Source organism: Clarias gariepinus, chromosome 1, assembly GCF_024256425.1.
Source record: "Clarias gariepinus isolate MV-2021 ecotype Netherlands chromosome 1, CGAR_prim_01v2, whole genome shotgun sequence".
Classification (NCBI taxonomy): Eukaryota; Metazoa; Chordata; class Actinopteri; order Siluriformes; family Clariidae; genus Clarias; species Clarias gariepinus.
In genome coordinates this window covers 1,445,658-1,468,339 of record NC_071100.1, presented here as the reverse complement: position 1 = coordinate 1,468,339, position 22,682 = coordinate 1,445,658, and the positions used below count along the sequence as shown (strand labels likewise).

General features: G+C 37.8%; 1 protein-coding gene across 1 annotated transcript; it reads right to left on the bottom strand.

The window, feature by feature from the left end:
• Nucleotides 1–2,981: 2,981 nt before the first annotated feature.
• LOC128531274 (uncharacterized) lies at nucleotides 2,982–17,788 on the bottom strand. Its single transcript, XM_053505067.1, has 10 exons — nucleotides 17,645–17,788; nucleotides 16,795–16,903; nucleotides 15,926–16,178; nucleotides 11,072–11,322; nucleotides 5,672–10,989; nucleotides 5,320–5,539; nucleotides 4,084–4,283; nucleotides 3,627–3,893; nucleotides 3,417–3,523; nucleotides 2,982–3,322 (listed from the first exon to the last, which is right to left on the bottom strand). The coding sequence occupies exons 2-10, from the start codon at nucleotides 16,900–16,902 to the stop codon at nucleotides 3,072–3,074; spliced, it is 6,975 nt and encodes a 2,324-aa protein (XP_053361042.1). The 5' UTR covers nucleotide 16,903; nucleotides 17,645–17,788; the 3' UTR covers nucleotides 2,982–3,071.
• Nucleotides 17,789–22,682: the final 4,894 nt, after the last annotated feature.

Genomic DNA, 22,682 nt, shown 5'->3' with positions numbered 1-22,682 from the left:
AAACGATTTAAATGTTTATCTCATTACACATCTGAGCTCAAGGGCTCAACAACGACGACTTGGTGATCTTAGGGTTTGAACCTGGGACCTTCCGAACAAGTCCAATACAGTGGTGGTTGAGACCAAACAAATTGCTAGGTGTGGTAAGACAGTAGGAGAGAAATAGACAGTGTAGCTGTGGGTAGTGGAGTGCTGTGGTGAGATGGGTGTTAATTAACGTCATGTATCTCGTTCACACCTGGTCATACATGCATCTGCTTGTAAGCCTGTTAATCTACATTCACAGTCCATCTCGTTCTCATCTCCACTTGTAGGCCTTGTGGTCTGACTAGATGCAAAAAAAACTGATGATTAACACGAACTGTGACTGTGCCTTTAACCATATCCCTTGTGGTCCATGCTGTATGTCGTCTGTCTCGTACCTCTGCTCATAGGCCTCGCGGTCCACCATTATCGTCTCTCATTCACAATTCATACCTGTAATCGGTCTTGTAAACATTGCTTGTAGGGGCATCTGCTTGTGCCTCTGCTCCTTGGCCTAGCACTCAGTGCTCATAGGACTTGCAGTTTTGTGCTACGTTTCGTGCTCGTCCCTCTTATTCATGTCTGCTAAACTTGGGGGTCTGCACCCATCGCCCATCGTGTTTTAGTTTTCACTTATGGGCCTTGTGGTACAACCAGATGCGAAAAAACTGATGAGCATGAACCACAACACCTTCAACTGGACGCCAACGAGATCGACAACGAGCACAAAACACCTCCAACCTCATCGATCATAGGTCTCACAGTCCGTAGAACATGTGGTCTGTGCTTGTCATCTGTTTCATCTACAACCGGTCAGATAATTCACATTTAGTGTTCATCTTTTGCCTCAATTCACATCCAGTTAGAGGCGTTATGTATGATTTCAGTCGCTCTACCTGAGCCTCCAGAAACAAACTGGACTCCATTTAATTTTACACATCTGCTGTTATACTGAACCTCCAGTCTCACATAGTATTATGCAGATTAATCCCTGCTATCTGTTTTCTCCCAGATGAGGATGGGTTCCCTGTTGAGTCTGGTTCCTCTTAAGGTTTCTTCCTATTACCATCTCAGGAAGTTTTTCCTTGCCATTGTCGCCGTCATCCTCGGCTTGCTCATCAGGGAAAATCTTATCATTTTGATACATTCACATTCAAATTTCATACAAACTTAAATAATTAAATGTCTCATGTACAGAAGGAGCAGTAGGTAATAAGGAATATACATTGTAATATGAATCGTTTGATTGTTTAGACATTTATTAAGCATTCAATGCTGTGTTAATAGTAAATAAAAATGACTCAAAGAGCATACTAACGACTTATCAATGAGGTAAAGAGACAATCCCCAGTGACAAAGATTTGAAGGCATTATTGGAACTGGCAAAACATCTGTATTCATGAGTCTACAGTACATAAAGCATTGAACAAATAGGGTGTCCATGGCAGGACACCACGAAGGATGCCGCTGCTTACTAAAGAGAACATTGCTGCATGTCTGAAGTTTGCAAAAGAGCACACCGACACTCCACTGGAAAAATGTTTTTGTGCACTGATGAAATTAATTTGAACTGTTTGAAAAGACGTTGCAGCTCTATTGATCTAAAATGGGCACGGCATATCATGATTAAGACATCACTGCAACCGTAAAGTATGGTGGAGGATACTCCATCATGATTTGGACCTGCTTTGCTGCATCGGGGCATGGCCAGCTTGCAGTCATAGAGGTGAAGATGTATTTCCAAGTGCATCAAAAAATTCTTCAGGAAAATGTGAGTGTCTGTCAGCTGAAACTATGTAGAAGTTGGGTGATGCAACAAAACAATGACCCAAAACACTGGAGCAAGTCCACAAAAGAATGGCTTGAGAAAAAACAAAATCTGTCTCTTGGATTGGCCGAGTCATACGCATGAGCTGTCCAGAGAATTTAATGGAGCTAAAGCTGTTCTTTCAGGAAGAATGGACTAAAGTTCCTTCTGAAGGATGTGCAAGTCTGATCCACTGCTACAGAAAGCACCTGGTTGAGGTTCAGAGGTGGGTAGTAACGAGCCTTTTTATCTGTTACATTTACTTGAGTAACTTTTCGAAAAGAATTTACTTCTATGAGTAGTTATACTACACCATACTTTTTACTTGAGTAGATTTGTGAAGAAGAATTGCTAACATTCGGGTACACTTGACTCGTTACTTTTCTTACTATTTATTGTACACGTGCAGCCAGTGGATCTACCACATGACTGTTTCATCAATCAAATGCAGCAACAATAATCACATGACTCCGTTTGCCCAATCAGGTCTTCAGCCTGTGTTCTATAAATCACCTGTGAATCTGGACTACATACGCTTACTCTGCATGCGCAAACAGAAGTTTCCGTATCTTTCTCTAATTTTGTGGAACGCTCATAAATCCATGCCGCTACTAGTGGGATCTTGCGGGTTAGTGCACAATCTTGCGTTGAGTATAGAATGCTTTTCTTCATGTTTGTGTCTTTATATGTTAACTTTAAATGCACATATAATGTTACTTTAACAGTCTATGAATATATAGGCATATTTCAGTAATGAATTAATTGCCAACACAGTATTGTAAATTTTTATGCATCGCAAAAAATAATAAAATCATATTTCGCTTGCGCTTGTGGCATCAAAAACATGTTTCGCTTGGAAAAGAACAGCTTCATACCGTGTCGTCTTCTCTATCTGCCAAAACAGACACACACTTCAGCATATGTGTATATACATATATACTGTATGCTATATTTATACATTAGTGTATATATAGATACTAATATAGAATTATTATAATTTCAAAAAAAAAAATCGGACATTACGATTGAAACAATTACTCAGTACTTGAGTATCTTTTCACTGAATACTTTTTAACTCTTACTTGAGTTTGAATGACTACTTTTTCCTTCTACTTGAGTAATACTATTTTGGAGTACAGCTACTAGTAAATTTTTGGCTGCCAAGGTCAACCAGTTATTAATTCCAAGGGGTTCACTTTATTTTTCCACCACACTTTTGAATGTGTTAGTTAACTAAAGATCAGATTTTTTTTGTTTCAGTTCTTTTCTGTGTCTGTTTTATAACATGAATGATTTCTTTGTACTCCACTGTAGACGTGTCCAGGAACATATCTTTTTGCACCCAGTTTATCAGTCGAATGCTTTGGACGTGGTTGATCAGATCGGATTTGCTGTACTTTTTCACTATGTCTTTAAATCCTCTCTTGTAGTAATCATTTCTGTCCTTTAATTTAAGTTCAAGATCACATGTCCTGTAATGATGATGTATACCTGAGAAATACATGCAGTGATAATTCAGATGATTTCAGCCACTATAATACAATTTATTTCAAAATATAATTAAAAAGACAGAAAATGGGTGTACCGAGATTACTCCAGATGTTTTCCGAGCATTGAGGATGGGCCATCATTAAGGAGAGCTTCAAAGCCTTTTCTGTATCTCCACTTGTAAAGGTGCTTGTCAGGAAACGTCTGAGGAACGTGAAAATGAAACAAGCACATGGATCAACATTAAGAGAATAAATGCAACCGTGTGCAGCATTAGAGACAAACCCAGATGTTAGGATGACGAAACCTGCATGCTCTGGACTCGGTGCTGTGTCCGCTGCTTAGTGCACGGCGGTGATCGGAGTACAGTGTGTTCATGCAAAGCTGCATCTTTTCACTTGGGTCGTGTTTCATTTTCATCATGAGGTAGAACATTTCTTTGTTGTTTTTGTTTAATAAAGAGGAAATCTCAGGGTTTGTTTTGATGAGGTGAAGGATTGTAGTCCATGTGCTTTGTGGTGGGATGTGCTGCGGCTCCACCACTCCTGTTGTGGGCTTCTCAAGGTCTAAAAGCCTTCAGAGTATAACACAAGATGGGGATTTAATATTCTCAGTAAGAATTAATTGGATTTGACTCCTATTGTGACTGAATGAAAACACATTTATGAATAAGCTTTGCCTTGTATTTTCAAACAATTGTATTTTATACGAGAATACAATAACTAAATTAGTAATAATACTATTTTATACAAGAATAAAATTACCCCTTTTGGTCGCCCACTTTTCCCAGTTTGTATTCCTCAATAATTTTTTCCGCTGTCTTGTCTTTTGTGTACTTAGTGTACTGTTCCATATCAAACTCTCTCGGTGCAGTTTGGATTGTAAATTTATTCGAGCTGTTGGTCATGTTGAACATTTTCTGAATCTTCACAGCATCTACATACTTATACGGTTTTAAAAGAATCTGTAACAGAAAAAAATATCTACCATTATTTCCCTTTTAAAGCATTTCTACAGTTTGTATAAAAAATAGTTTTTAGAGAGTCAAAGGTATCAAATCTTATTTCGAAAGGGCCGATGTGCTGGCAGGTTTTCACAGCTACACAAAGTTTTTATTTCAAATGTTTTATCCTATAATTTTCAGCAATATGATTTATTGTACACTAGCGCATATATCTGGATTGGACTACACTGACCAGCCTTTCCTCACCAGTAAGCCTTGGCCTCACCTGACCCTGATGCCAGTTCACTAGTTCTTCTTCTTTTGATCACTTTTGGTAGGCCCTGACTACTGCAGACCAGGAGCGCACCCAGAAGAAACCCACCAAGCACAACCAGGCACAACATGCAAACTCCATGCACACAGAGTGGGAATTGAACTCGCACCCTGGCGATGCAAGGCGACAGTGCTAACCACTAAGTCAGTGTGCCGCCACTTATCAAAACTGTTGCACATATTGTATACAGTATAATGTCGATCATCCTCATACCACTCTCCATAACATGCAAATTTGCACACATCAAACCAAGATTATCATAACCATGGTATACAATTATCTTCTTTTATTGCATATATCCATAATTATCGCCCTCACCAAGCCACTGTAGCTACTGTAAGAAGGGCCATATTGTACAGCAGCTGTTGAGCTGCTGACGCTCAATTTGCTAAAAAGGATAATGCTGGTTCTGATAGGCATTAGATTACACAACACATCACTGCTTTGGTTACAGGATAGGGGACCTACTTAATATTAGGGTATAATGTGTGCATGTGTATGTGTATGTCACAGGCCACTCATCATATAGGCTGACTATTCTAGCGTAAAAAAAACTAAAAGCCTCATCAAAGGTAAATAAAATAAATGGCAGCTTACAGCTTCAAATAGGTGACTACATGCATGGACTATTATATGAGCGATACAGGAACTTGCATGAGCTCCTAAGCACTAAGGAAGCTAATCAGCTAATGTCTAGCAACTATACACCATTTTCTTGCTTACCTCATCACTGACTTTCCTACGGAGCTCTTTAGCTTTCTCTAGCACATCATCTTTTGGGTTGTTAGTTGTTGCTTGTATGACAGCATGAAAAAGACAGTTCTGATTTAAGGACTTTACAGTTTCTCGTGAACCATTAGGGTGTATGATATCAATGTGGCCACTGTGTGGAACATCTTCAGCCATAAGGTTACGTTTCAGCTTAGTCAATATTCCTTGATTTCTGTAAAATGCAAAGAACCAAGGAGAATATATTTATTTGAAAAATGTCTGCAAGTGATATCATCAACCAAATGTATAAATACTAGTTAAATAAAAGTAAGTAAGTAAATAAATAAATGTTTTGTAGGCTCACCCTGGAGAAGTCTGAGGTGTTTTTGTCAGCATGAGTTTGATAGTGCCAGCTGTTGGGTCAATTCCTAGGTAAGTCTCCTCTGTGAGAAGTTCTCCTCGGTCATCTACTACAGTTATACAAATTCCTTTTCCTTGCAACAAGTCACTCTTTGTAAGGACATGGACTTCTAAAGCTGTTGCTGGCTTTTCTTGATCGGTTATATTATTCGCATAACACCTGACCTCATTTAATTCTTCTTCAGTCAAAGGCCTTTCCTCACATTCAATAGCTGATTTCAGATTATAATGATGCTGCTGATTGTCAAAGAAACTTTGAGTTTCATTTCTTCCCAGCAAATTAGTAACCACTTTTCCAGTAACAGTGTTTAATCTTTTCATAAATGTTTTTGTAAACATGGATGTGGCAACACCAGAAAAACTCTCCACCATGGTTTGGGAAAGAATTTCTGAAACTAAGTCAATCAGTTCATTTTTAAGACGTTCCACATCTTCAAGTTCGTCCCTTCCATCATTATCATATGTCTCAAATATTGGATCCTCTTTAATAGACTTTAAAAATGCAGGAACAAAGTTCGTGTCAATGGTCTGTTTGGTAGGAATAGAGGAATTCATTTCATAAATGGAGGTGGACAAGCTTGCAGTACTCAAGAGTGTCTTAATACAAGTATAAGGTTTGTGTGCAACAAATACTGCTGCCATGTCCCACAGATTTGACAGTGTTTGAATGGTCTTTTTGACTTGGTTACAGTTTATTATCAGGCTGGTAATTATATTTTTAGTATTACACTCAACATACTCAATAATTTGCTTCTCCAAGTTGTTGCTAATCCTGTAGCCAGACTCTTTATTTAAGGCAGCCTTTGGGATTCCTGAACTGATGAAATCTAAAAGTGCTTGAACAAATTGTTTATTCTGTTGCAGCGCTGAACGTATAGATTTCATGAAAGTAAGTCGAAATCCTTGCTTAAAAGTTTTTTTAACTGTCGCATCAGTTTTGTTCAAAGCCGTGTTAACCCCCTGAATAGCCAATTCCTGTAGAGCATACACACTTGCTTTTTGTAAGTTCAGTTTAGCCACTTTGGATGTGATGTTCTTCAGGAAAACTGATGGTACTGAAGCTTTAACTGTCGTACAAGTGGACATGAACAGGTTTCTTCCTGAACTGAGGGCACTCCCTGCTATATTTTGTAATGATTTAGTGCCACTTAGGATACCATTTCCTGCACTTGTCACAGATGAGAAAGATCTTTTGAAAACACTGAATCCGCCACAGACCAAAGATGTTCCCATACTTATTGCTTTAGATATTGCCCATGATGCCCAATAAAAATCACCATTTATCATACCCATGACTCCACTGATCATGTCAGACACACCATCAGAGATCAAAGCAAGAGCAAATGAAGATATAAAACCAGATGTCAGGCCACACATCAAAACTCCCACTACAACCTGAATCACACCGAGAAAACAACAAATCAGGGCATCAAATGAGAACTTGGGCTTTTCCTTCAGTTCAAACACGACTGCAAGGCCATAATTACGAAAGAGACCAAGTTCATTAGAAGACACAAAATCCTCTTTAGCTGATAAACTGTAAAGAGTCAAGTCCACTGTTATGAAGTCTCCTTTGCCTGATCCAAGCAGGTCAAGTATTTTCCTAATATTTTGCTTCCATGAGTTAAATATGTTCATCCTTGCCTGCATTTGTAATTGAAAGTTACAGCTACCACTGTGATGTGGTTCAAAGTCTCGAGTCACAGATAAGTAATAGAAGCTTAGTGTGTTGGTCATTTCTAATACATAAACATCTAAGGCTTTATCTGCCTCCTCAAGTAAGGAACATGCCTCACGTTTGTAGCCTTTTCTAGCCATGTTAATGGTAATGTAGGCCTGATTGTATAGTGCAGCAGCTCGGTAGTAGCTGTCCGACTCAGAGGCTCTTTCCCAATAAAATTTTGCTCCATAGTCACATTTACTTTTGTTTTGAATATGCAGCGCAATGCGTCCTAAAGCCTGATGGATGTGATCATAAAAGTTTTCACTTTGACCTTGTAGAAGTTTGTTACGTGTATCCTGCAAATGCTGCATGAGGTCTTTTTTCAGTTCAGTGAGGTCATTCTGTATGTTAATCTGTTCTGTGTGAAGCATCAGCCACATACCCCATGACTCCTTCAAAGCATTCAGTGCTGGGTGATAGTCCATCTTATTCTGAAAGGACTCAAAATAAAGAGGGGCATCTTTTACTTTTACTTCAAAGAGGTCTGTCTTCTCTTCTGTACTGTAATGCTTGTCGAAGTCACTAAGGAACTGACAAAATGTAGCGAACAGCACTTCCTTTATTTCAATTTCAGCTAGTTTTTCCTTCTCCATGTCTTTTATTCGATTAAGCTCAAACTCTTCTCTGAGTTCCCTCATGACTTCAATAGAATGACCTCTGTAGGCCATGGGTAGACGATCATGGTTCAGGATTAATTGGACCATTCCTGGTGTGCCTTTTCGACCTGTTCTTCCAAAGACCTGTTTCTCAACTCTGCGATTATTGGGGAAGTAGGTGAGTAATACAAAGAGACCGCCGGCGTGGTTAACCTCCTCTGTAACCTTAATGTCTGTCCCTCGTCCTCCAAGGTTGGTGGTAATAATGATATGACCCTTGTTGAACTCCTGGTTCTCTATGTTGTGACTCTCACTCATCGTGTACATGGTGACTGAATGTTTGATTTCGGCTGTCATTTTGTTATTGAGCTCATTTGCAGTATTGACATCCTCACACACGACTAACACCACCTGTCCTCTGTTAGAGACTTTTGAGACCATGGCAGAAAGAGTTTGGATCCATTGCTCAGTACCTCCCCTCACCTGGACTGCTGGCAGCTCAGTAACCTTCTGACGCTGATGAGCTGGTATGACGTAGCTGTCGGTTTTGTAATGCCTTGCGAGGAAATTCTTATCTACATCTCCCCCCAATGTTCCAGAAACACCAAGTATCCCTTTCCCACTGAGATATCTTTTAAAGAAATGTGAATTTGACATGTAGTTTGTCACATTTGACAATGGCGATAAAGATAGCTGATGTTTCAACTCCAGAAACTGTTGTAGTCCCTCACCCCACCGTTTCCTTTTCTCCAACATCCCACTGGCCTGAAAATCTACTGGGATTATTGCATGGTACATGTGTTGATCTTCTTCACTAACGTCTATTCCCTGAGCACTAAGAGATCTCTCGATCATGTACTCTCTGCCTTTGGTCATCTTAATGGCCTTCAGTGCATTCTCAACAAACACTGGCAGCTGATTTTCCAGGTATTTTTCTAAAAAAGAAGGGACTACAAGAGTGTATTTATCTTTTTCTGAACTGCATTGTTTCGAATATTTAATCTTGGATTTCAACTCGCTAATAGTGGCTTCAACTAACAAATCTTCAGACAAGATCTCACAAGCTTTTCCATTTTCCAATAACAGCATGTTGATGTTTTGGTCAGTTTTTGTCTTTTGCTTTCCAAACTGAACAGCATTCCTAGTTTCTGACTGATATGAATAACAGTTAAATGCCACCTTGTGCTCCATTCCCATCTCAAGAACACTGAGCAGGTCATACTGTTGTTCTATTCCTGTTTTGGCCATGATAGTCTTCCATGCCTCATTTTCCATAGTTCCATGCTCCTTTCCTCCTTCATCATTAATAGAGACCTTCAAGTTTTCAAAGTCTTTCTCTGAGTAAAAGCCTAGTTCAATTCCTGGCAACAAAATTTCCAGTGGTGAAAATGTCTCACTTGTATCTGAACCAATCATTGATATCAGTGCAGCTGTGTGAAAATTCTGCACTCTTGTTGTCCACATGATATCTCCTGTCTCTCCCACCTCAATTGGTCGACATGCAGACGTCTTGGCCCAGATGCCTGCAAGGACCTTCTCCAAATGCTGGAGGCCACTGCTCTCATGGGACAGAAAAGTTATTTGAACTCCATTATCCAAGGTCATGTAGTCCACCTCATCCACAAGGACCAGTTCAAACCTTCTGTCACCTCGAGTTGTTTTCTTTTCAAACTCTTGTTTCAGCGTATCTGCTGCAAAATTCCCAACAGTACTGTAAATAATTTGTTGTCTGTATGCTTCCTGAGTCAGTTTCTCTAGTTCTTCAGACGAGACATCATTCAGTAATGGAGGAACAGCAGATGATGTTATGCCAAACATGTTGTACAGTCTGTTCCATTCCTCTAAATCACGATATGCAAGGACTGGGGAGCTCGTCACAATATCCACCTTTACACCACGAATGGCATGGATTGTAGCAAGCATGGCTAAGATACAGGATTTCCCTTCACCTGTCCCTATTTCAAGGAGACAACCTGTATGGGTTTGTGACTTTGGGAGTAGGAAAACAATCAAGGTTGCAAGTTGAGTTAATCTGGGAAGATATCCTTCAATTACTATTTTATTTTTACCCTTTTGAACTGTGACCACGGAGCACATTTTTACTGCCATTGACATTCCTACTACTACACTTTTGAGAATTTGTCTGTCTGGATTGTTAAAGTCCAGTTCTTTTACCATTTTCTTTAACTCCTGGATTTTGTTTGGACTGAGAACAGCTGTGGTGTGTTTACGAAGCTCTATTTCTAGATATCTTAAAACATCCTCTAGTATTGTCAGGACATTCTCAGGGTAGTGGTCTTTGTGCATTTCACTAATGATAGTATCAGCATTTTTGTCTTTCTCTTTGTCAACATACCTTTTTATCAATCTGGGGGGATCTGGTGAATCCAAAGCACAGAAGACATTCTCATACTCCAGTTTGTAGGTCTGTGCAATGTGAAGTACTGAGTGCACTTGTTCTTTGTCTTTGCCAAAAACCTTCCTCATGAAATCTGTTATTTCTGCCAGTTTCCATGTGTTGTTAAATGCAATCTGACACAGAGTTTCTTTACTCTGTGTAGACATATGCGGATCAGTTTGAAGGATGCTCTGTAAAAGATTAAAAGCAAGTGATGGATGGTCATGTTGCAACAGTTCGAGCAGATCCATGAGGAAGTCCCGGTCATGTTTATGTGTGTGGTCATCTTCATTCTTCTCAAAAACTAAACACATTACTGCCTCAAGCAGAGTCAGTCTATCATGTAGAGGCAGAGTCTCATAACCAACTGCAGTGTCAAAGGAAAACACACAGCCACTGGACAGGTTGTGTTTCTTACAGAACTCCACAATTAGGCCATTTTGCAGAGTTTTAATTCTGTCTGCTAATGTCTCTTCTGAGTCATCATCATCAGTGATCTGATATTCTAACACAAGTTCCATGAACCGCTTCTTTATTTCTTCAACCTGTATGAAAGAAGACAACTGTAAATAATATTTATCTTCAAGCAAGTCTTAATAATATTATGATAAAATTTAAAGATGTTACCTCATCTTTATCACTGCCAGCTTCTAGTGGCTGTTGCATTATATTAGTTTGGTGATGAAACTCATGACCTCTCAGCTTCTGATTCTGCTTCAGTGTCTCTGTGGCGCGTGAAAGCTTCGTAGCAGCAAGCTCACTTTCCCGTTTAATCTGTTCCTCAATTTTTCTTTCACGTTCAATCTGGGCCTGACGCCGCTGCTCTTCGTCGCGCCTACGATTTTCCTCTTTCTCTCGTGCATCATCTTCAATTCTCTCTGGTTAAAGTAAAATTGTTATAAAATATATTAAACAATCTTATCATAAGAATATATTTAACACGCTGAATAAGCAATTTTCAGGGTTGTCCCATAGCGACACATGACCTGGGCCACCATTTCATTTTCACAGGTGGATTCAGTTTTGTCAAGATTAGTTATATTATTTAAGCTATATGCCTTAACTGTCGCTCGTCCTCCATCTGTTTTTAAAACTATTTTGTCTTTTTTTGTTTTTTATTTGTTTACCATAAATTTTCTGTTAATTATTTTTTTTTCATGTTTGTGTAAGTATATTAAATGTATTATCTACACTGTGCTTGTGACTTCTTTAAGCTTGTGGCTTAAACTCCTTTTTAAAAAAAAATTATTATTTACTTTTTGGACGAACTAAGGCCTGATGTCTATGTTCGTCCTGAGTTATGTTCTGGAATCCATGTTAGCCCTGTCTAAGCCCTGTTAGGCATGGTCGAGTGTCACCTGCATGTGGAGAGAGGCCAATTGAGTCAACAGGTATTAGTCAAACCTAGTCATTTCTGTAGACAAAGCGTTAATTGCTGAAGACTTTAATATTCATTTTGAGAATCCAGAAGACCCTCTGAGAACAGCATTTATGTCCATACTGGACTCGCTAGGAGTAAATCAGGAGAGCATCTTGAACTATAGAAAAGCTCTTAGTGTAGCTAGAAAAACATATCTCTCCACTCTTATAGAAAATAACAAAAATAATCCTAGATTCCTATTTAATGCTGTAGCCAAATTAACCAGAAATAAGACCACTGCAGAAATCTCCACAACAACATCATGCAATAGTGAGGACTTCATGAACTTTTTTAATACTAAAATTGTAAATATTAGGCATAAAATTGAGGTTTTGAAACCGAACAATGTAATTGATGCAGATGTTAATTTAGCCATGTCAGATTAGAACCTAGAATACTTTACTCCCCTTGAAGAGAATGAACTAATTTCACTCATCTCTTCTGCAAATTCATCAACCTGTATATTATATCCTGTACCGACACATTTCCTTAAACAGATAGTACCAGCAATAACAGAACCCCTGTTGAGAATAATTAATTCTTCACTTAGCATTGGTTATGTTCCAAAATCTTTTAAATTAGCAGTTATCAAACCAATAATTAAGAAACCTGACCTTGACCCATCAGCTGTCCAATTACAGGCCAATATCAAACCTCCCCTTTATCTCTAAGATTCTGGAAAAGATAGTAGCGGAGCAGCTATGCTCATATCTACATAGAAATGGCATACATGAACTGTATCAGTCAGGATTTAGGCCTCATCACAGTACAGAGACAGCACTCGTTAAAGTAGTAAATGACCTCCTATTGGCCTCTGATCAGGGTTGTGTAACTATGCTTGTGGTACTCGACCTCAGTGCAGCTTTTGACATCATTGATCACGCTATTTTTCTTCACAGATTAAACATGGTAGGAATTAAGGGTACAGCCTTCTCCTGGCTTAGATCCTATTTGACCGATCGTTATCAGTATGTAGATTTAAATGGCGATTATTCAGCATGTTCTCTAGTGGAGTTTGGTGTTCCGCAGGGTTCAGTTTTAGAGCCACTGTTTTTTTCTATTTACATGCTTCCTTTGGGCAACCTAATACGTAAGCATGATATTAGTTTTCATTGTTATGCTGACGACACACAGTTATACATCTCAATAACTGGCAAAACCAGATGAGAATAACCAGCTTGATAAAGTTGACAGGATGGACTAAACAATGCAGAAAACCTAGTTCATGCTCATATCACCTCTTAAGTTGGATTATTGCACTGGTTCTCAAACATTTTCTGTCATTCCCCACTTAAGGGGGTGGGTGAATTTTCAAGCCCCACTTGTCAACAAAATGATAACGAAATCAGCCAAGTTTACTATTTATTGAAATATAAATTTCTAAGCCAATAAGATCAAATAACACCAAGTTCAAAGCAGATAAAATACACGTGCAAGTGTTATAACAGACTTACTTCGTCACTTATCTAGAGCTTCTTTCAACGAAGTCGAGTGGCTTATTAACGTGACTGGGGTGTGTTGTCTTTAAGTGTCTTCCTACTTTGTCGGTCTTGTGCTGTCTGCTGCCAGCGGTTTAAGACACAAAACACACACAGGTCTCTCCTCTGCCCCCACCATCCCCACCATGAATCCAAGCGTAACATACAGTAGGCTTCATCATGTTTTCCTTCCGCCTGGCTTTTTAGTTGATTAGGCTGATAGTGCTGAATCATCTGCTTTTTTGTGGTACATGTAACAAATGTATCTATTGATGTTATTATGCTCACTACATACAGTACGCTACTGACCCGGTTTGTGTCCGCGGTAAAGTTAGTTTGATATTCGCATCTCCGAATTCAATAGCTGCGTAAATAAACCCGTGAATAAGATACTCACATATATTTCCTCTCTACATTGTCTTTAAGCTTCATCCGCCTTAAATTATACATGTTTAAAAGCATAAACACCATTATTCTCTACGGTGCAACGAATGATTTAGGGATCATCGCAAAATGCCGCACACCAACAAAAAGCGTAGAACGATATTGATCTTCCCTTCTGTTCAGCGCCTAAAGGATCAAAAAGCAACTTTGTTGCCACGCTGGAAACTAGAAATGCCAGACTAGTACTGCCTGATAAAATATTAATTTTTAACAAAAATACAGAAACATCAGCATACACATTGGCTTATATATATTGTTCCTCTGCATTTAACATGCCGACGTTAAACTGTTATTGTTGCACTATGGTTCCACTTTTTCTCTGATTTATTTTAATTTACTTGCATTAATGATCCATTTCTTTGCGTGTGATTGTTTAGTTTCGAGTGTCCGATCTTTATTGTCAATAAAGAAAAGCATGAATTAGAATAGGTACTTTCCTATTATTTTCCACTAATTCCCTCCCGTTCATTGCGCCCCACCTGTCATGTCTGTATTTCCCACTAGTGGGGCGCCCCACACTTTGAGAACCACGGGATTATTGTAACGCCCTACTGTCTGGTTGTTCAACTAGGTGTATAAACACGCTTCAGTTAGTCCAGAATGCAGCAGCGAGAGTCCTCACTAGAACCAGAAAATACGAACACTTCACACCTATCTTATCTTCACTTCACCGGCTCCCTGTAAAATTTCATATTTTAAAATACTACTTTTGACATATAAAGCATTAAATGGTCTCGCGCCGCAGTATCTGAGTGAACTGCTAGTGTTTAACGATCCACCACGCCTACATTGATCAAAGGATGCAGGCTGCATGTCAGTACCGCGTATTATGAAAACTACAGCGGGGGCAGAGTTTCTTCTTACAAAGCCCCAAGGTTATGGAATAGTCTTCCAAATAGTATTTGGGACTCAGACACAGTCTCAGTGTTTAAGTCTAGGCTAAAAAACTATTTATTTAGCCAAGCATTTTTATAGATAGATTTGCCTTAAGTAAAGGAGCAGATCTGGGGGACTCATGGACGTAGAGTATTATGGTGAACTGGTATGTTTAGATGCTGTCTTCCTCACTCTCATTGATCACTCAGGTTTGCTGACGGTGAGGTGATTGTTTGCTTTACATCTCAGGAAGCCCTCATGTTTGTGTTTCCTTCTGGCGCTCCCTTTTAGTTATGATGTCATAGTTAGTCCTGCCGGAGTCTCTGCTTGCACTCTGCAGTAAATATACATTCACATTATACATTATGTGACTGTGACCATACCTAACTGTTATCTCTCCTCTTCTGCTCTCTCTCCTGCTCTCTCTCTTCCCTCTCTCTGTCGAGCTACACATGTTGTTCCTGAGCTGCCATTGATCCAGACTCCATCTGCTCTCTGGACCTGTCTGACTCGTGCCCACGGATGCGTCCGGTGTCTGGGTATGATTTCACTCTACAACACGGTTCTGGCCTCGACTGATGGTGACAGCTGTTTCTCTGAGGACTTGACTTGGCTGCAGTTGCTGGATAGTTCAGGACTGGAATTTCCTACATTTTTTTTCCTACCTGAGTCTCCAATAACTACCTGGACTCCATATTAACATCAATTAATATTAACTGTTATACTAAACTGGCTGCCACCTAATACACAGTATGAAAGCAGATAAATTCCTGCTCTCTGTTTCACCCAGATGAGGATGGGTTCCCTGTTGAGTCTGGTTCCTCTTAAGGTTTCTTCCTATTACCATCTCAGGGAGTTTTTCCTTGCCACTGTCGCCCTCGGCTTGTTCACCAGGGACAAACTGACCATTTTGATTCATACACTTTCACATTTCATACAAACTTAAATAATTCTTTTGATTGTGTAAAGCTGCTTTGCGACAATGACAATTGCTAAAAGCGCTATACAAATAAAATTGAATTGAATTGAATGAGATAAGTCATGATTTGCACTTTCACCTGGACTGTGAATGTGTTATAAGTTAAATGTGTTATTGCTGTATATCAATTACCTGTATAAAAATAAATTAAATTCAAAATTTTATTTATGAATGTGAATTACGCTCATGGCCTGCTCCACAAATACCAAATGAGATGGAACCAAATTTGCTGCACCTTCATAAGTCATATAAAGACATATTCTTTTAGTAAGGAAGTGATATACCATAATTTGGGCAAGTTGATTTTTTCTTCTCGTAATTAACGTTGCAGTCCATATGAATCTCCAAGTGGTCTCCACTCTCTCGAATTGTGAAACAGGGGTCATCTCTTGGGTCGAATATGTACCACAGATCTGGATCTTTGCAGCACTCAGTCTCTGAACACCATCCATATTTCACTCGTAAGTAGATGGTTTGGCCCCATTTGATTAAAAGTGTTTGGCTTTGCTGTGTCTTTTTGTAAGGGTCAGCAGCAAACTAAATATATAGAGACATGTGTTCAGTCATGTACAGTTTAACAGGAAAATGATCTGTTCAAATAGTAAAAAAAAGTTTAAATTAAAATGTAATATCGAAGTTTCAAAAAATTCATTATTAACTATTATATCAGCACCTCCACTATTTTTGTTTAAAAAAGGAAAATATAAAAATCATCAATGACTGTGTGTATGTACAGTATTATTAGGCTGCAGCACTGTTTGGTTAGAGAGTATTGATTACTTCTCTATAACAGCAGCACTGGCTGCAGCGCAGGTTTATAGTAACACACTTGTACATGAGATGTTACCCTGGAAACTATAAGGTTTTAGAACATCACGTTCTGCACATCACCTTAAGCACATATGTAATCTATGTTATCTAATGTAACAATTGGAATGGAAGGAGTCTTCTGTGTCTGTGCTTTGTTTCAGTCAGAGGTTTAACTATCAAGACAGAGGAGTTTACTATCCTGAAACATGACAAGCTGTGAGAAGAAAATGAGGCAGCTGGGGGAATGTGTTTTTAAAATTGTCCTTACAAATACAATTAGCGTATTTGTTGGTAAAACAATTGTAGATCTCTAAATATAAAGTAATGATTGTGTTCACATTACTGTTTTGTATTGGTCAGAAAATAGCCATGGTGTCTGGATCTCGATACAGCATGTCCAGTAGTAGGCTGTACGGTTGTCCACAGTTATTTCTCCTCCCAGGAACCCCATTCTAAAACACCACAGGTCACAACTGTTAGTCTATGAATCATTTATAACAATAATAATAATTTATATGTCGTTTTAAATCATGCACAATTAATACCAATAAAACTATACTGCTAATTGGAGGCCAATATTAAACATAAACATGTGACTCTATTAATTAATATAATCGATTAACAAAGCAATTAACTAGCGATCGAAGTCCTCAAACAATTCATTAACTAATTGTATTTTTTCTTTAAAATACATGGTGGTGATCTTGCATCAAAGAAGATGGTAGAGTCATTGCCCCTTTGGAGGAGAACAGTACAGTGTTACCCAAGTGTAGTATTCAGGGGCTTCATTAGCTAAACTGTGCCTATCTGTATTTCCTAGACCTTTTCATTATCACATTCTCTTATTTTGTAACTTTATGCATCCATGTGTTTCCGTGTTCATGTCCTGTCTTTTTATTGGATTTAGGTATTTTCTCCTGGTTCTCAATAGTGTCACTATGTAAAGTACCTTTGCTCTTCTGTTTCTTGCTTTGTATTTTGCACTCTAACATTTTCTTTTATTTCAGGTTAATGGAGGTAGCTCCTGGCCATGTTCTTGTAGTTAAGAACATATATCCAGTATATTTATTTATTTATTTATTTAATTATTTAATTATTTAGTTGGTTAGTTAAAAATGTTTAATAAACCATGTTTTTGCTTACATCCGGCCACTCAACGCTGACTGTGTGCATGGTGTGAGTCCTCCTCTTACCTTCAAGTTGCTGTAGGACTTCTTTTATTAGTTTTGAAGAGACATCCTGTCCATTGTAATGTCACCTTGGTAGCCACAGCTTACAATGTACCCTGGTAAAGTTAATGTTTTGAGAGTTCTTCTGTCCCCCTCTCCTGATCCATATGGTTCCAGAGAACACTAGAGAGAAATCTCCACAGCAATAACATGCAGTATTGAGGATGTACTAAACCACTACTAAACTAGAACCATTAGGCTATAAATAAGGTTTTGGAACCAGACAATGTAATAAAAATTGATGAAGATGATAAACTAACTATTTTAGATCAGCACCTAGAGTAAAATCACTAATTAAGAAACCTGACCTTGACCCCTGTCAGCTCTCCAACTACAAACCTCCCCTTTATGTCTGAGAAAAGGTACTGTAGTAGAGGAGCAGCTATATTTATTATATAGTTACATACTGTAGTTACATTGCACTACACATCATACTGTGAATGGCTGTGTATGTGACAAATCATTTTACTTGAAAACAGTGTAAATTTGCAGTGATTGGTGTAATAATTAAACTATTATGATCTGTGCAGTGATATCCTGGTGATTGTTTTTTTTTTTTTATAATATTTTTGTTACACTAAAATATGACCAGATATTTTAAATAACCTAAAAATAATCTGTATTTATATGTGTGACAGACACACACATTCACGCACACACACGCACAGAAAGACAGAGAAAGAGAACCAGAACAGGTTTTCTGCTCAGTTGTTAAGGCTAAATATAATGAGGGCAGGGTGGGGCTGTCTATTCATGTCACGTGCTGCATAAATGACCGTGCAAACAAGATTCATTTTAAATGTGACTTAAATCAAATTCAAATGTTATTCGTCACATACACAGTCATACACAGAACGATATGCAGTGAAATGCTTATACGACCGCCAGTGACCTTAAAAAATAACAAAAGCCTAAAAATAATAACTTTTAAAGTTCATTATGTCTCAGCATTAAAACATAAAGCACAGGCAAACCTGTAGTTAATGCTATAAGGCTAATCATTCTAAACATTTAAAGAATGATGTGGTTTAAAATGTAAAACTGAATGCATGCCAGTGTAATTCATGGTGTGTATATACTGTACCAGTGAAGTTATGGGCTACTTATGAGATATCACCTATGGGTTTGTTATAAGTTAGTATAGAGACATGAAATCTGCTCTTACATCTAAAGGACAACATTATAAATTAATATAAATAAAATATAAATAAAGAGCTTTGCTTGTAGTAGTATACGTATTTACAAGCTTAAAGGATGATTCATTTACTTTTACTGCATTAAAACAAATAATGTAAGTTAGAGGTTAAATATATGTTTTTAATAAATTTCTGTGCAGTTCCTGAAACTCACCGTGTGTCAGATTATAGCTGATGACGATGCGTGAAGCAGGAAGTCAACATCAGGATTGACACAGTGTTCAGGTGTATCTGCTGAGGGCAGGGTGAAAACATGATCAGTGCACAGTGATAAAGTCTATCAAAACCTGGCACAAGTAATAAATGATCAACGTTATCAATACACGACACTTTATACACTTGAATTTTTACAGTACAGTATGGTCGCTGTATGGTAATATACTACCATACTTCTGTGTTAACCTGTGTCATCTTATGCATTGAAAATTATAATTGAAAAAAAAAAAAAAATGTGGCCATGAATGTTGGGCTTTTAGTTCTTATGAAATAAACAGAAGTTTATTATTATGTATTGATGAGTAACATCACAGACCATCAGTATGCAGTGAAGAGATAAATAAGTTCTGTTATATTAATAATAAAATAACCCTACATTCTGAAGTTATATTATTTAAATGATGATATGTGCATAAATAATACAAGTTCAGTCAGCAGGTGATTAAAAAATAAATTAGCATTCAAATGCTTTGGTATATTTTAGTACTATTTTAAAATCATTTCAGTTGACACATCTGTTGAATGTTAAACATGGACGGCGATGGAAACAGATGTCACTGCTTGGTTTCGATATCAACAGGTTGCCATGGAAATCGCCCACACAGAGCTCAGTGGTGTGATCCAGGCACCAGAACAGAGATCATAAAATAATCATCTCATTGAGACATCGTGAAGCTTCAACCAAACATTGTTTCTCTAAAAGCTGTGTCTATGTAAAGTTTATAAATCAGATTTAGGTGAAGATCTGATTTGAGTGTCAAACCATGAGACCATAAACCCAGGCATGGACATGGGTGTGAATGAAACTGGCATTATTCAGCCTGTGGTATTTACCTGTAGAGGTGTGGTGGAGCTGGAATGTTTGTGAAGCTCATATTCAGCAATAATTCATCACAGTCACTGCAGTTTACTCTGTGAGCCAGAGTCTATGCCTGTAAAAAAATACACTGCACTGTAGATGGGAATGTCCAGGTGCGTCAGCCAGGAGCCACATTTACATGATATTTGCATTTAAAACATTTTGCCGTCACATGACTCTGATTGTCTGATGTGTGTAAGTGTTACGGCCCATAGGATTTTTGGGTATGTCCCTTGTCTTTTGGTCTCTATGTCTTTCAGGACCTGGGATTGGACCTCCCAACTGTCAATCTGTGCTTCCAGCACAGTGACAGCGATTCCTGTGGGAACCAATGAGGCAACCCTAGCCTAGATCTCTCCGAGTATAAGAATCCGGAAGTGAGTCAGCCAGCAACCATGCTACTTTCTTTCATTCATACTGTATATATTGTTACGGCGAAGCTATATACTTCTTGTGTTTCGAATATCGTGGTGGTGATTTGTGATTGGTGTGTTTTACGCTAAGCTCTCTCTGTGAGATTTCTGCATAAAATAAATGTGACATCTTAAACAAAATAATGGTGTAGTTAATTTATAATTCATTTATTGACTCATAATTTAGGAGGTAAATAAAAAATACAGGAAAGAAAAGCAGAAGTAACTGGATCTCGTGCTGTTGCTGAGGTGTGTGTGTGTGTGTGTCTGTCTGTCTGTTTAATGAGGCTTTACCATACAGCATAGTAAAATACAGAACTATAATACATGTATACTATTTAATATATACATATTTATAGGTAAAAGATAAACATGGACTTTTTTGAGAATAAAGGAAACAGAAAAAGAGGAAACAATGGGTTAAACAACAAGCAGAGAAAGAGGGAGCATTTAATCTCTGTTCAAACATCATGTAGTCCTACACTGTCATCCGATTTACACACACACACACACACACACACACACACACACACACACACATTTTTTAGACTTTGTTGTGCTTTGTTGTGAAAACCGAAAGTGAAACTGAAAACAACACATAAGCACATTTTAGCTACTTATTTAGCATTACAAAGTTTTAATTCATTTTCTTATGTATAAAAAACAAAGATACAGTAAGTTACTTACAAATGTACAGCAGTGGGATGTTTGTCTCCTTCAGAATGATTCTCTGAATGATTCTTTTCTAAACGGCTCTCTCTAGATGACTCTTTTTTTAAATGACTCTTTGAATGATTCCTTTTTAAGATACTCTCTTTGGATGACTCTTTTCTGTATATTACAAGTTCTGGTGTGATATGGTTAGTTTATCATCTGTATCACTTAAATTGTCTTGTTTTAAATCCTTTTTTATGCGGAATATTCACGATTTTGCTACTTAAAAAGTCCTCACTACTCTATGTTGTTTGTTGTGGAGATTTCTGCAGTGGTCTTATTTCTGGTTAATTTGGCTACAGCATTAAATAAGAATCTAGGATTATTTTTGTTATTTTCTATAAGAGTGGAGAGATATGTTGATCTAGCTACACTAAGAGCTTTTCTATAGTTCAGGATGCTCTCCTTCCATGCTATTTGAAATACTAGTAATTTAGTTTGACGCCATTTGCGTTCTAATTTCCGAGCGGTCTGTTTTAAAGTGCGCGTGTGATCGTTATACCAGGGAGCAAGTTTCTTATCTCTAATAATTTTTCTTTTGACTGGAGCTACATTATCTAAGGTATAGCGAAATGTCGACTCTAAATATTCAGTCGCCTGATTGAGTTCTGTGGGGTCAGACGGTGATCTAATCGAAGTTGGGAACTCTGGGAGATTACTAATAAAACTCTGTTTGGTAGTTGATGTGAATGTACGTTTCATACGGTAGTGCGGCGCTGTGCATACGTTATTACTGTGACACACTTGAAATGAGACTATTGTTCCTTCAGAACAAAGCTGGAAGGAATGTAGAGAAACAGGTAGATATGCTGTATGAGGAAATATAATCCCTGTGCAAGCCTCTGGCTTTGTAAGTATGGCAGCCAATGCAGATAGATGGACAACGTGACAGATTTGGTCTGCCAGTCTGAAGAGAGCTAAATCTGAACTAATCACTATTAGTGTGGACATTCAGTCTCAAAGATCAGATTTGTGTAGCAAATCAGATTTGCCTGCAGTCTGAAAGTTTAAAAGTTTACACCACAAAGATCACAGAGATGTATTTTTGAAAACAAGTATTTTCTTATACACTATTTACATTTACAAACAAAGAATTTTAACACTAAAAAGGAGACTGAAATTTACGGAAAATATTTTTATCCTCCAGCATTCTTTTTTTAACTGTGTTTTTATCAAACTTAACATTTATTATACACATTACATTTACTTAAGATGTTTACATTCACAGAAAAAGAAACAAATAATAAAATAAACAAATAATAAAATAAATGTATAAGTAATAAATAACAATAATAACAACTTTAAAAAAGGTTAATAAATAAATAATAAAATTTCAATATAAACATAGTACCTACAGCAAAGCTCTTGGCAACATTTCAAAGATCAAGTAAATATGTTTCGATTAATGCCCAGGTCTGTTGGAAAATGTCTGATTTTAACTGCAAATCTGCAGTCACTTTCTCAAATATATATATCAGATTCAATCTTTGTTTCCATTCTGTCAAAGTAGATTGGTGGGTCTTTATCCAGTTCACTGTAATTATCTTCCTAGCTGTTGTTAATAATATATGTAGTACAAAAAGTTGAGACTTACTGATCTGATC